The following is a 13,030-nucleotide window of genomic DNA, read 5'->3' as shown; positions in this document are numbered from 1 at the left end:
TGGAATTGAGTAATCTGCCAAGAAGTGAAGATGCATCTTAAGAGTAACTAAGCTCTTATTTTAAATCTTCTACGTCTTTCATCAGGGCAGGAATTTCATTTTCTTCTACATGTTTTATAATCTATCAGAAAAAAACCACATCTGGACTTCTGGCCTCTATCAGCAACACTCCAGAAGCGGCAGGAATTTTTGTTTTTAGTTTGATTCCCCACTGCTTTGCTGACAGGTGACCCCAGATACACAGAGGGGCACAGCTCACAACACAAGGCACTCTGTGGTGGCTGACACAAAACTAGTCTCCTACCTACTCTTCCTGCTTACAGCCCCTGATCATACAGATATCCAAACACATTAATTTAACAAAATAACTTTTAGTGCTAGCCTGAAAGAAGTGACATAAGCAGTACTTCCTAAGTCTGAAAAGAGAAAGCTGTTTTAACATGTGCTGAGTAAAATACTGAATGATCAAAATACATTTGCATTTCATTATAGAATTTCATTTGCCCAATCACACACGTGTGTAGCTTAGCAGAAATCCTGAAATGTTTTGTCTTCATTTTGTTTTCACCTCAGGACAGACCTAGTTATCTACAGGTAAAAAATAAAGATAAAAATTAAAAAAAAAAATTTTAGCAATGAAGAACAGGTGGGGAAAAAAGGGATAGGAGGAGTTAAAGAAAGGGATAGGAAACAAAGGGAGAGCACAATCCAGAGTCTAGGATCAAACCTGAATCCTTATCCTTGCTTCCCCAGAAGTAAACATGCCACTGAGAAGAATAACCCCTACAGGTTCAGTGAGCCTGAAATGTAAATAGAGCCTCTGTGATCTCTGGTCATTCAGCAGCACAGGGATTTCCTCAAGGTGAAAGAAAGGAGAAAAACACAAACAGAAAAATCCATGGAAGCCAGGAAGAAAGATAAGCAGAAAGATGAGACAGGAGAAAATGAGACATTGCCCTGTAGAAAGATAAGACATTAAAATATACAAAGAATGTTCAAGACTTTTTGGGAGGGGAAGAGAAACTTAACTAAAGGAAAAGGCCAGAAGACCGACATGAGAGTTAAAACTGGATTGGTAATTAAAAAAATCTCAGCAGTAAAAAAGGTATCTTTTCCTGATAGCTTCTTTATGTAGTTTCTCCAGTGCCCATTTCTAAATAGAAGGGTACACACACTCAATTACCTCAGAAAGGCACAGGAAAATGCAAATGAAGAGACAAATTAAGAGCAGAGGCACAAATAAAGTAGAAAAAAAAATCAGTTGTAACTTTGTTATACACAGGCAGTAACAAAACAGCAGCGAACCAGGGAGTCCTCATTTCCAGCCTCACCAGGCTCAAGGACTGGACACGCTTTGGATGACACCAACATTCTTCTCCTAAAACACCAGGAGTCTGAAGAGCACACTATGAATTTGAAAGAGACTACATGGTCCTCCTGCTGTTTTATGAAGCTACTGCTTGAACATGGGTTAACTTCGATTTACTAGTTCCTGGCAATCCTGAGGAAGAAGTGTTGCTCTCTAAGCCATGTATTCTTTGTCTGTATAAATCAGTGAAAATCAGTCACTGTCATTTTACCAGTGTAGACACTGCACAAACCTTGGTCTCTAAACTGATCATATCTTCACCTCAGGCTCTGTATATTCTCTGCCAATGACTTCCTCTCTACAGCTTGTACTTGTGAGGCACTCTGCCCAAAACCTAACGTTGTGGGCACTCCTAACAGTTTGAAAGAACAAAAACTGTCTGGGGCCGGAAAATTAGGATACTTTCTAGGAAAGCACTGCCTGCATCAATTCTTAGTTAAGTCTGGGGAGGTTTTGCAACAAGCTAACAGAAAAGGAAAGGAAAAACAAGTCAAGTTTTCTTGCTAGCTGCCTATTGAAAACTGATTCAACACAACTCATCAGTGCCTTCCAACCGAGTCTGGTGTGAAAGATTAAATACAAACTGAGTGAAAATATTGTGAACACACTATTTAGAATCCTACAGTATTAATGGCAACTTCTTAAGTGTTTGGTAAACATTTATGTTTCAGAAACTGTGAAATAGAAAGGACTAAGGGTGGGAAACCTTAGAAGCTTTCAAGAAGAAAGAAAGCCTCAGTGAGTTTGAAGAGATAGTAAGTGTACTTGAACATTTATTCTTATAACCTCTATCACAAAAATCCTTATGTGAAGACAACTGATGACAAAACATCTGCAGAAACACCAGACTTACTTCAATTACCATTGAAAAAGACTGTCCAGAAAAGTGGAGAAAAGGCAAGTGGGTGCATTTGTTGGTAGAGAGGCAGCAAAAGGGTGGAATATCATTTCATACAGAAGAAAGTGAGTGGGAGCCATAAACCAACTTGAAGAACCAGATGGTTTTGAATACATGGCAAGGACATTGCTTTTAAAAACACCCATTCACCTGAACTTCAGAGCAGAATCCCCTGTCTGGTTGTGCAGCTGAGAGCCTCTGATCAGTGGTATGCACAGGCAATGGCCAAGTATCAGTCAGAAGCACGAGCCCATTCAAAATTTAAACAACAAGGGGTAACACAAGCAAGCAAGGCAGTCTAGCAAGAGAACAAGTCACTCCTAAAATAAATGCTGAAAATTATGACAGGACTCCTGGTGCTCCCAAAACTGACATGTTTCCTCCAGGATTTCAGTACAGGTGAATCAGTGGAGAGTAGTTTCAAAATCCAAGGGCATCCATGAAGTGGACAACAATGTATTCCACCTTCACCTTTGCAATTCTATATTTAAGGGGAAAATTCCTTTCTACAGTGGAATATAGGGAAACTATATGAGAACTTTTCCATAACAAAAATGAAATGAGAAAAAAATCAACCAATTATCATTCTATTTTTCCAATGTAACTACTAAAGATACCTAACAAGCCAATGGAGTGACTGACAAGTGAATAACTCATCTTTCTGGCAACGCTCTGCCATGAATACTGTATTTATTTGCAATGAGCTACCCCAAGCCTTATTGTTAAATTTACAGCAAGTAATATAATAATACTAAAAATACCCAAGAAGAAAATAAAAACTTGCAAAAGGTAAGAAAGCCTTTTGAACGTAAAAAGTATGCAAGCTGTTTGTTTAAGAGAACTCCTCAGCCAACAGCACTTCCATCAGTCTCAGGGGGAGTCTCTCTGAACTAATTAATGAAGAACTGGACACTTGCAAGGACAAATCAAAAACAGCTGAAAAAGTTAAAAATGCTTTCAATTACATAACTTGTCTGACTAATTCCAAACCAAAACACAGGCTAAGCTCCAAACTGCAGGAAAAGGTTAACAGAATACAGTTCCTCTTGTTTTCTCTTAGCATTTAACACAGAAGAACCTAGTGTCTAACCTCATTTTTTGTTTGCAAAGGCACAGTAAAATGGTAAACTGTGGAAATAAAACCACACAGCTCAATTCAGAATTATCACATTTGAAATTATTCATTACAACTGACAACCTCAGGACCCAGCAAGTTCTCAATACAAACTGTCTTTTCTGACTAAAAGACACTGTCAAAAAGAGGTATTAAAAATAACAAAATCAGTACAATAGTTCTGAAATCCAAGGAGATCCCAGATGACAGAACCCACATCAGACCAGATTCGCTGGCAACATGCTGTGTACAGTAAAGTCCCTACAAGTGTTCCGTTTTGGTAATATCATATGTGACTTTGTAGAGTGAATAAATAATTATTGAGGCAGCAAATCCACATTCACATACTTCTCAATATAACTCCGACCAGAGCCTGGGCATTTAAGGCAAGGACCTTAAAGCAGGCAACAGTATCCTTTCAGCATGTCCCTCTTGTTAAAGTACAACTCTCATACAAAGGAATTAATTCTCTCTACAGATAAAATCTAAAATATATGAACCAAGTACGAGCAATACAAGCTTTGCCTATGAAAGTGTGCAGAATCCAGAAGAGCAACATCTCAATATGGTGTAAACAATTACAACTATCACAACAATAATGTTAGCTATTGTGTTTTGCCTGTCAGAAAAGAGACTGAGGATTGCAAATATGCAAAATCTACTGAAGCAACTTTTCATTTTAACTCAACAAGTGGATGACAGCAGAGAGAGCAACTGCTGCTTGCCTGTAATTCGGTCAAGAGAGCTAAAGGAACTAGGTCAAGACCCAAAAGAACACACAATCATACACTCCAGAAGTTGGCTAAAAGCTTTTCCAAGCTGAATAGAAACAATCACCTTTGCAAACATCATTTCATACACCTCTGACAAACTAGAGATCTTTATTTCCACACCACTATGTTCTCAATACTTTAGCTTCTTTCCAGCAAGTTAACACGTTCAACAAGACCTAAAGCAAAACCATGAAGTATATAAGCTTTGCCCTGTGCCTCCACATCTCCACACTCACAGCTTTTAAAAACATGCCAACACAGTTCCCCGTCTTTACACCAACAGAATGTTCCATACTAAAAACCAGTGGACCCCAGTAGGAGGATCCAAGAGTGCTATGCAATTTGACACGTATTCAGGATTTCTCTCTCCCTTGTTTGGGGTTAGGCTGGGTTGTTCAGTTTTCATCTTACTGTCAACCCTAACCCTGACTAATCAGGAGACACTGGAGGTTTCATATCCAGAACTTGGGACAGTTTAAATTTATTACATTTATTAAAACATTAAAACTTAAGCTGCTCTGTTCTATGTTTAATGCAAAGTGTACTTTCTGGTACTGAACCAGTGACAACTGAACATTTGTCCATAGAACACCATGGCCGGATTTCATCACAATTCAACATAAATTGCATTCTCTGTTCATGTAAGGCCAACATTCAGAAAAGAATGAAGTTCTGCAGTTCCACACAGGGAGATATTAAAGAGGCAGGTAATGGTCACAAAGGTCAGCAATAACAGGAAAAGTACTGAGACTGGGCTGAAGAAACAGAAGCACATGAAAGGAAGAGTGGAAAAAGCTTGTGTAATTTCTGTTAACTGTGTATCTGGCTCTGTTTGATGTAAACACTGCCTGAATTCCAGGATCACAATGCAGTGGGATAACGAGAGAAATTAAGTTTCATTAAAAAGAAAAAAAATCAAGCAAAGAGCTAGTAGCAATATGATAATTCAAACAAATTTTAATTGCTAGTGTTACTTATTTCCCTGTCTGCTATTAAAAATAAGTTACTATCAACAGAAAGGAAATAAGTCTTGAAACAGGCACACTGTTTGCTGACTTCTTTGTGAGAGTCTTAAGGCCCTCTTGCTCTACTACTGCAACATAAAGAGCTAATTTACAAGAAAAACGTGAAATGTCAAGAATCAGGCAAGGAAAAAGGACTGCTCTATACAATGACAGCTTACATGGCTTTACATGAGTAGTTTCATAGCAGTTAAAAAAACCTCTATGAAACCCTGGTGTACTTCAACAAAAGCACAATTATTCCCAGGCCAGTCTGCAGTTTGTTCATAGAAAACTGTTTTCGGATTTCCAAGAGCAATCACGCAGAACCTACTCAGAAGGGCAGCATCACAATACTACAGAGCACATGCAGGTGAAAACTCACCCAAAAGACAGCTTTGTCTTAAGATTCCCGGTAAACTTTCAGCTTCAATCTGTGGTCAAAACTTATCCTGACAATGATCCTACATGTGACTTCTCTTTACTGCTTTGACATTCCTACGGCAGATCTCCTCACCTACCACCCCTCTCCCTTGCCCCACAACTTCCAAATACCCCAATGCATCCGCGTGACCTTACCTTTCATTTTGACAGTGGGAGAATTGGGTCCAGCCGACTGCTTCCTCCATCCTCTCCAGTTCTGGCAAAGGCTCTCTGCCTCAGAGATGAAGGAACAAAGAGAGTCTTCCTCAAAGCGATCGGAGTCTTCAAATGAAAACCTCTCCCCGTCCTCCCACTCTGCGAACATGAGTTCCATCACATCCGACAGGCGACGTGGGGGGAAAAGACAGAAACAGCACCGCTCACTTTTAACAGGTGAATGGACTCGAGGGCTCCTACAATGCTTAAAATCTCGATTTTGATTCGATCCCCATTCTACGGTGCCAAGAAAAAACAAAGCGCTGGCTGAGGTGGGAGAAGCAGGAAATAACTACGGGGAAGCTCGTAAAAATCCCAGTGGGTGGAGAAAAAAAAAAAAAGTTCTTTAAAAAGTTAAAAAATGCTTATGTCCACAGAATGTACTTGAGGCGGAGGGGGCTGGTGGGTCCGTGAGAGCTGCCTCCCGGCGGGACAGGTGCCCCGGGCACACCGAGGGTCCGGGAGCTCCCGGCGCTGCAGGGCGAGGGAAGGGGCCGCCTTCCTCCTCCGGGAGGTGTCTGTGCGCAGGGCCGGGCTCCCTGGGGTTGTGCTTGTCTCACTCCCGGCGCAGGAACCGGGGGCAGCGCCGGGACCGGCCGGGGAACAACTTCCCTCCCGCTCCGGGGGCTGCAGAACGGCCCGGCGGGGCCGCAGCGCCCGCGGGGGGGCGGCGCGACCTCCCGGCGGCTCGGCACCGGCGCGACACCGGCGGGCACCGGCGCGGCTCGGGCGGGCGGCGGCTCCGGCCTCACGGGGGCGCGGGCGGCGGCCGGCGGGGAGCTGCCGGCGCTGGTCCCGGCGGGCGGGGCGGGGGCAGCCTGTCGCCGCTGCGGTGGCGGTGGCGCCGCGGTGTCTCTACGAGCCCATGGCCCGCGGGCCCCTCTGGACGCCCCCGAGCCCGGCGGTTCGCGGCCCCGGCGGGTCCCGGCGCTGCCCGGCGCGGGCACCAAGATGGCTCCGCGCTTCCCAGCTTCACCTGCGACACCCCCCGCCAGCTGAGCGCCGCTTCCGCACCCGCGCTTCCGGCTTCCGCCGCGCGCCGCACGCCGGGAGCGCCGGGCGGGACGGAGTGAGGGAATTCCCGGCCCCGGGAACGTGGGAATGGCGGGCGCGCCGGCTGCTCTGCCGGGAGCTGGCTACCCTTCGCAGCCAGGCCGCTCGGAGGGGCTGTAATGAACCACGTTGTGCCCGTACCGCCAGAGGCAGCGGGAGAGCGCCAGTGGTGCTGAAAGGGGGGCAGGGGTTGTCCCCGCAGATCAGTTGTGTGAGGTAGAAATGACCCAACTGGGATCATCTGATTGGGAAGGAGAGAAATGTCTGAGTTCTCAGTAATGTTTTCTGTTAGAAGGGGGGAAAAAAGCAGGAGAGAAGACCAAGGGAAGAAGACAAAGGAAATGAAGGGAACGTGGCTCGAGTCAGTCCTGTTCAGAAATACCAGTCTAAGTGCAGGGACCGTCTTGCCTGGGCCGAGAAAGCCCCTCGCTCTCCCAACAGGAGAAGGAAAGGAGGTATCTGGGGAGCTGCAGGGCCTGAACAACTCCAAAATTCCAAAAAAGTAACTCCCTTGCCAGTTCCAGGAGGAGCTGCACAGGTTAGGTCAAGTTTTCCGGTCCTACCCACTCTGAAGTCTGCAGGGGTGAGGTTATTTTTAATTTTTTTGTTTCTAATTCGGTTTTTTTGGAGGTCTAGTTCATTGCTTCATTGTGAGAGTTGACTGGTAAAATACCAAAGGATAAGCTTTCTCTTTGAATACACATCAGCCAAACAGCTGGACCTGCACCTCCCTCCCCACGTTTGTACAGAGGGAACAAAACAAATTACAGGGAAAAAAGAATGACACACTCAGAAATAGTAACCCTAGAGCTGAGAGAGACCAAACTGCATCTAGGAATACTCACCATCTGCCTCATCCATAGTACTTGATCAAAAAAAATTACATTAATTGGAGGGTGCTAAGAGATGCTCCTTGGATCTTAAAGGAAACTTACTACATGGCTTGTTCTTACAGTTGCAGTGATTACCAGTGTAAGATTTGGAACACAAAGGTGCATCACTGCAGTGTCCTTTACTTGTCAGAATGTCAGATGCTTCAGTCCCTCCTGGGAAGGGCCAGAACCCTGAGCAAAGGAAAGTAGTGGCTTTTCTACCAGTAAAGAAAGCGTCTGCAGGGCTGAATACTGAAAGAAAGCAAAGAGATGAAAATGGCTTGTCGTGTTTTCTACTGCAACACACCAAGGCCAACATTCCATAGGTGCACTTGCAGGGAGGCAGGACAGCATGCAAGCCAGGTGCAGGGCAACATGCCATAGCACATTGTGCCAAGCTTGTGTTCTGGCTAATCCTGCAGAAAAGTTGTCCTGTGCTGATGCCTGACTGGGTCTCTGCTGCCAAATGACCTGTTAGTGCACCACACCAGCAGTAATTCGAGAGACAGACACACCTGCCTGGTAAGGGGAGTTCTGTCAGGTTACATCAACAGCACTCTGGGTCAAGGGCATTGCAGAGAATCTCTGCCACGTGGGAAAGCAAAGATACACAAAAGGTATCATAATACTTCGTGGAGTGTTTCATGAAAGAAGGGTTTTGCATCAGTAAAAGTGTTTCCCTGGTGAGGAAAAAATATTTAGCAGATTGTAGGAATTTCAAAGAATAAAAAAATACGGCTGAAATTTTGGAGTATATTTTGAAGGGGGAAAAGGAGATGGAAAAAAACCCTAACAGACAGACCAAAAACCAAAATAAGAAATTAAACACATTGCATCCAAGGAATGAAGAGGTAACTACAGGTGAGATTCGGCACCCTGGCCTAGATGTTGTGGCACTTGAAATGACAGAAATGGGCAGGGAAACACAGTGAGGCAATAAGCCTGGTGCTGCTCACCAATATCTTTTGTCAGCAGTGTGTGCAACACAGCACTGTTGAATTTTACCAAAATCCAATCCCATCCCATCCAGAAAGGTCAGAGGAGAGGAGGAGATGTACTAATGTGACATGCTTGAAATTATAAGGGGGCTTCAGCACATTATGTGTGACTGCATTAAATTGTAGCAAACCTCACTCCCATTCCTTCTTCTTCCAGCTTTGGGATACCACAAGTTGTGGAGATTTCCAAAGAAATCTTGCTTTCACTTTCTCAAGCATCACAGGCTGAAAGCATGGGTGAGGTGATGGAAGTAATAAGGCAAGCAAAGGAGAGTGAACATATGCAGTTTTATCTTTAATTGCATTTCAAGACACTAAAAAAGTGTCTTCTGGCTTGTGCAGAGCAGGCCTGGGTATGTTGTTCCCCTGGCCAACAGGAGGGAGTGCAGGTGTGGTTACTTGCTTCTCCTTGTCCTCAGGGCTATGGCTTGGAAAGGCACAGGAGTTCATAAGCACTCATCCATGTCTTTTCCAGCCAACTTATTGCATGAGACAGGCATGTATTTTCTCTCGTGGATCTTCCAACAGACAAAAACTACAGTTACTGCTGAAAAGACCGTGAAAAATAGTATCTGACAATTTCAGCAGTGTTCTGCTGGGAAGAAAGGAATTCAGTAAGAAATCCTGAAGAGATGACAAGGTTGCCACTAAGATGGTTTCTCCCTTACAGGGATGTACGGGGTTTTTTTCCTTTCTCTCTTATTTCAGAAAAAGGAAATTGCTGTTCAGAATTTCTCTGCCTCCATAACAGACAATTTTCAGAATGCAGCATTCCAGACGAGAGAGACACATGTGAGTGCTCACGCATACCCTGAAGCAGAATTACAACATTTACATTTGTTTCCTGTCTTAAGCTCTCACTGGGGACTAAAACTCAAAGAGGGTCTGCATTGCACCCCAGAAGTGTCTGCTTTCCATGGGTGAGTCGTGAGCTACTCTTCAAGTCATATCCAGTGTGGTTTTATTTCTGAAAGAAAAACACATGCTCGCTGTGGCTTGAATCTAACACAGACTCAATAACAAAATACAGCACTCTAGAGATTTTCACTGCTGGTGCAGTGGGACCCAGCTGTTCAGTTCCATTCTGACTCAACAAGGATTTCATTGTCTCTTTGCATGCAATAATGCACTCAGAAATGACAAGGAAAGGCAGATTTTTAAAGCACACATATGGCTTTGTGTCTAAGTAATATATTAGGTGTGCAGAATAATAGTTTCTTGTGCTCTGGCACTATGACACTATGGCAAACGGCAGTTAATTCTTATATTTTGAATCCCTGTTCCTCCTGAAAGGTCACTGTTTCATGATACACTGATCACTGTTAATAACAGATATAGAATAACCAACCAGCATTATTTCAAAACACTGGGCCTGTAAACAGATGGAGCAAATACTGCTTTAGCACAAAAGAAGGGACAGCACACAGCTCATTGTCCCTTGCTGTGCTCCTAACCAGGATGCACAGAGCTTTTCCAGACAGTGCATACTAGGAAGCTGAAAGCAAAGCTGCCCTGAGGAATCACGTGCTCTGCAAAACAGATTTCCTCCATTTGCATTGAGCATTTTCCAATCTTTGACTAATTCTTTCCATGGGAGACATGGAACTGATGGTGTCCAAGGTTCTGTCTTTGGAATCTTAGAGAATATGAATACATGCCTGATTGAAGCCTTATGCAAAAGGGGTAAGTGACTGGTACATACATGCATACATGGAAAATGGAGACACTAGGGGAACACTTTGCAACAGCTGTTATAATTATTGTTATAAAGACAACAATTGTGGCTGAGACTTCATGTATGAATGTAACTACTACTCTTCAGAAAGCATAAGATGGCATTTACAAATAATATTGCCTGCAAGGATTCCTGAGCATATATTGTCTGGCACCTTGTATTTCACAGGTTACAAGTATATTTTCCTCTTCCTTTCACACTAACCTGCAGTAGCATTTGTTTTGGTTTTCACACTTCCTTCTTTCTTCTGCTATTACCAAAGCTGACAGTCTGGCAGGGTCTAATATGTACTACGTATTCACAGATAGAAGCACCAAGCTAAAGAGAACTAGAAATAAATGTTCTCCACTTTGCTGGGGGGAAAGAAAATTACTGTTACACTGCAAGTCCTCTTTTTCTCAGTCAGTATCACATTTGGACATTTCCCTAGCTCAGGTGAAAAGATTGTGAAAGCACTATAATATCTGCTTTGTCTAGAGAGCAGGTCAGATACATCATTTATGGAAACTGATAATTCAGCAACTGATAACTCAGTTTCTCTAGAGAGCATATTGCCCTAACTAGCAATGTTATACACTTGAAAGCTTCCTAAGTATTCTGAGAAGCCTCTTTTGATGCAGGCATTAAGCAAAACATATTTTCAGTTTGCCAAAAAATAACCAAGGAAAATTGCTAAATGCAACATTCCTTCTCTATCAATCTACAGTTTTAGAAATCAAAAATGGCAATTAAAAAAAAAAAAGGCACAAGTGCTGCAGTAGCTGACTCTCAACACACCTTTGCTGCAAGCAGATCTTGGCTAACTGAAGTAATGCTCAGCTGTATTTATGTGCTTCTCACAGCTTCAGAAGCAGAAGGTTTCTCCATGCTATGGAACCTCCTCCTTCAGATGAAACTGGCCATAGCAAAATTTGCACTGTAGCTGCTTCTCAGCACTAAAGTATTTCAAAACATCAATATTAGGTACATTACCACTTAAAAATAGGGATAAAAGATTGCTAAGAAAAAGTGATACTAAAATGCAAGAACAACAGTGTACAATATTATGGACAGCAAAATAGTATGTATTCTCCACAGCCTTTCCCCAGAAAAATAATCTAGCCGTGGAGTTAGGGATGTGAGGGGTTTTATTTCAAAAATTGAATTAGTGTTACCTCCTGTCAGATCTCAGTGGGAGGTTTAGTCATCGATTGAATTGTCAATCCAACCAATAAAAGGTTCACTCTTACAAAAAGCGTGGTTGCTACAACTACACAGCAATACTCCATTTAAGAAAACACACTTTGACAAGTTTTGTGCTCATGAGTGTGGGTAAGGGTCAGCACTCTTCCAGTTACATGTCTTTAACTGGCCTCTTGTGTAAGAAAGAGGAGACACTAAGAAAAATATTATGCATGTCATGATGACTGAAAATTACCTGGGCTGCTACAGAGACAATACTTCTCAGTCACTTTTCTGTTTCTGTAATAAATGAGGGAGAAAAGATTTTTTTTTTCTAGAACTACTTACTTGAGCAAGTAGGATCTATTGCAGGGTGCTCTATGAAACAAATCAGTCAATCCTTAAAATTATCTGAATGCTTATAGGTAAAGAGTGTTCACCCATTTTACCTGCAGTTCTCATATCCCTGATGTATTGAGGAGGCAAGCTCTTTGAACAGGATCCTCCTCTTTTAGGAGACTTAGGGATCCCCAGATTAAATCAGCTGCTTCTATTGTCCTCTCTTTTCCACAGGCAGATGACCAACCCTTAGCTCTTCATTTTCAGCCATGTCCTTGCAAAATACTGTGACAAGGAGCTGTAAAACTTACTATCCAAAACTTAAATGCATTTCCCAAGGTAATTTCTCATGTCTTCTTGGGGGAAGAAAAGTAAATTTCTGTAATTCTATCATCACATTTAGTTTTGAATTTAGCAACCCAAATTTATTTAGGATGGTTAAATATAATAGTAGTTTAGTGAGTAGTGGCATGCTCTTCAGGTATCTTGTATGTGCACTCTCCCAACTCATGTGAACAGGCATGTGATTCAAACAGTGCATCACCCCTTTGTTAGCCACAAAGTTGCATCAGTTTAACCAAATTGTTAATCCCCTGTAACTGTGAAGGCAAGCCTTGCAGGACAATAAAGATTTCTCAAGTCTTAATCAACCTTGCTGTGGCTTAAATATGTGAGGAGTTAAAAGGGTTCCTGCTGAGACCTCAGCAGAGTTGTGCTGAATTACGGAATCTGCTTCTTAGTCTTGCTAGAGATACCGAAATGGTAAACCTGAAGCAAAGGAGCTTTCCTCCAATGTGTTTGGTTACTGGTTCTAGAAAACCACAGTGTTCAGTGGTATGAATAGTAGTACACTTATGCCCTCTTAAACAGGTCTCCATCCCACAACTGGACGTTGTAATCCTACTTTATCTCCAGCAAGCCTGTACATGTGAGTGAGGAGGGGGGAAAAGAGTAAGGAACTAACCTTTAGAGGCACATTTTCTCCTTTGTATACAGTTCAGTTTTAAGCAGAGCAGATTAGTTAAATTACAAAGAAGAGGATTTTGTTGTTATATGAAGTGGTTTTGTTCTGTTTCCC

At 42.8% G+C, this 13,030-nt stretch overlaps 1 protein-coding gene across 2 annotated transcripts in view; it reads right to left on the bottom strand.

The window, feature by feature from the left end:
* ZSWIM8 (zinc finger SWIM-type containing 8) overlaps positions 1 to 6,375 on the bottom strand; it is a 57,256-nt gene extending 50,881 nt beyond the window's left edge. For both annotated transcript variants that reach the window (XM_051800747.1, XM_051800748.1), the window contains exon 1: positions 5,735 to 6,375. In XM_051800747.1, the coding sequence (XP_051656707.1) occupies positions 5,735 to 5,912 (178 nt within the window). In that variant the 5' untranslated portion in view covers positions 5,913 to 6,375. The remainder of the gene's footprint in view (positions 1 to 5,734) is intronic.
* Between the last annotated feature and the right edge of the window lie 6,655 nt (positions 6,376 to 13,030).

This window comes from Manacus candei, unplaced genomic scaffold (assembly GCF_025592945.1).
Source record: "Manacus candei isolate 608988 ecotype Guabito, Panama unplaced genomic scaffold, ASM2559294v1 h1tg000050l, whole genome shotgun sequence".
In the NCBI taxonomy this organism is placed as follows: Eukaryota; Metazoa; Chordata; class Aves; order Passeriformes; family Pipridae; genus Manacus; species Manacus candei.
The sequence above is the reverse complement of the archived record's forward strand: the minus strand, read 5'-3'. Positions and strand labels throughout refer to the sequence as shown.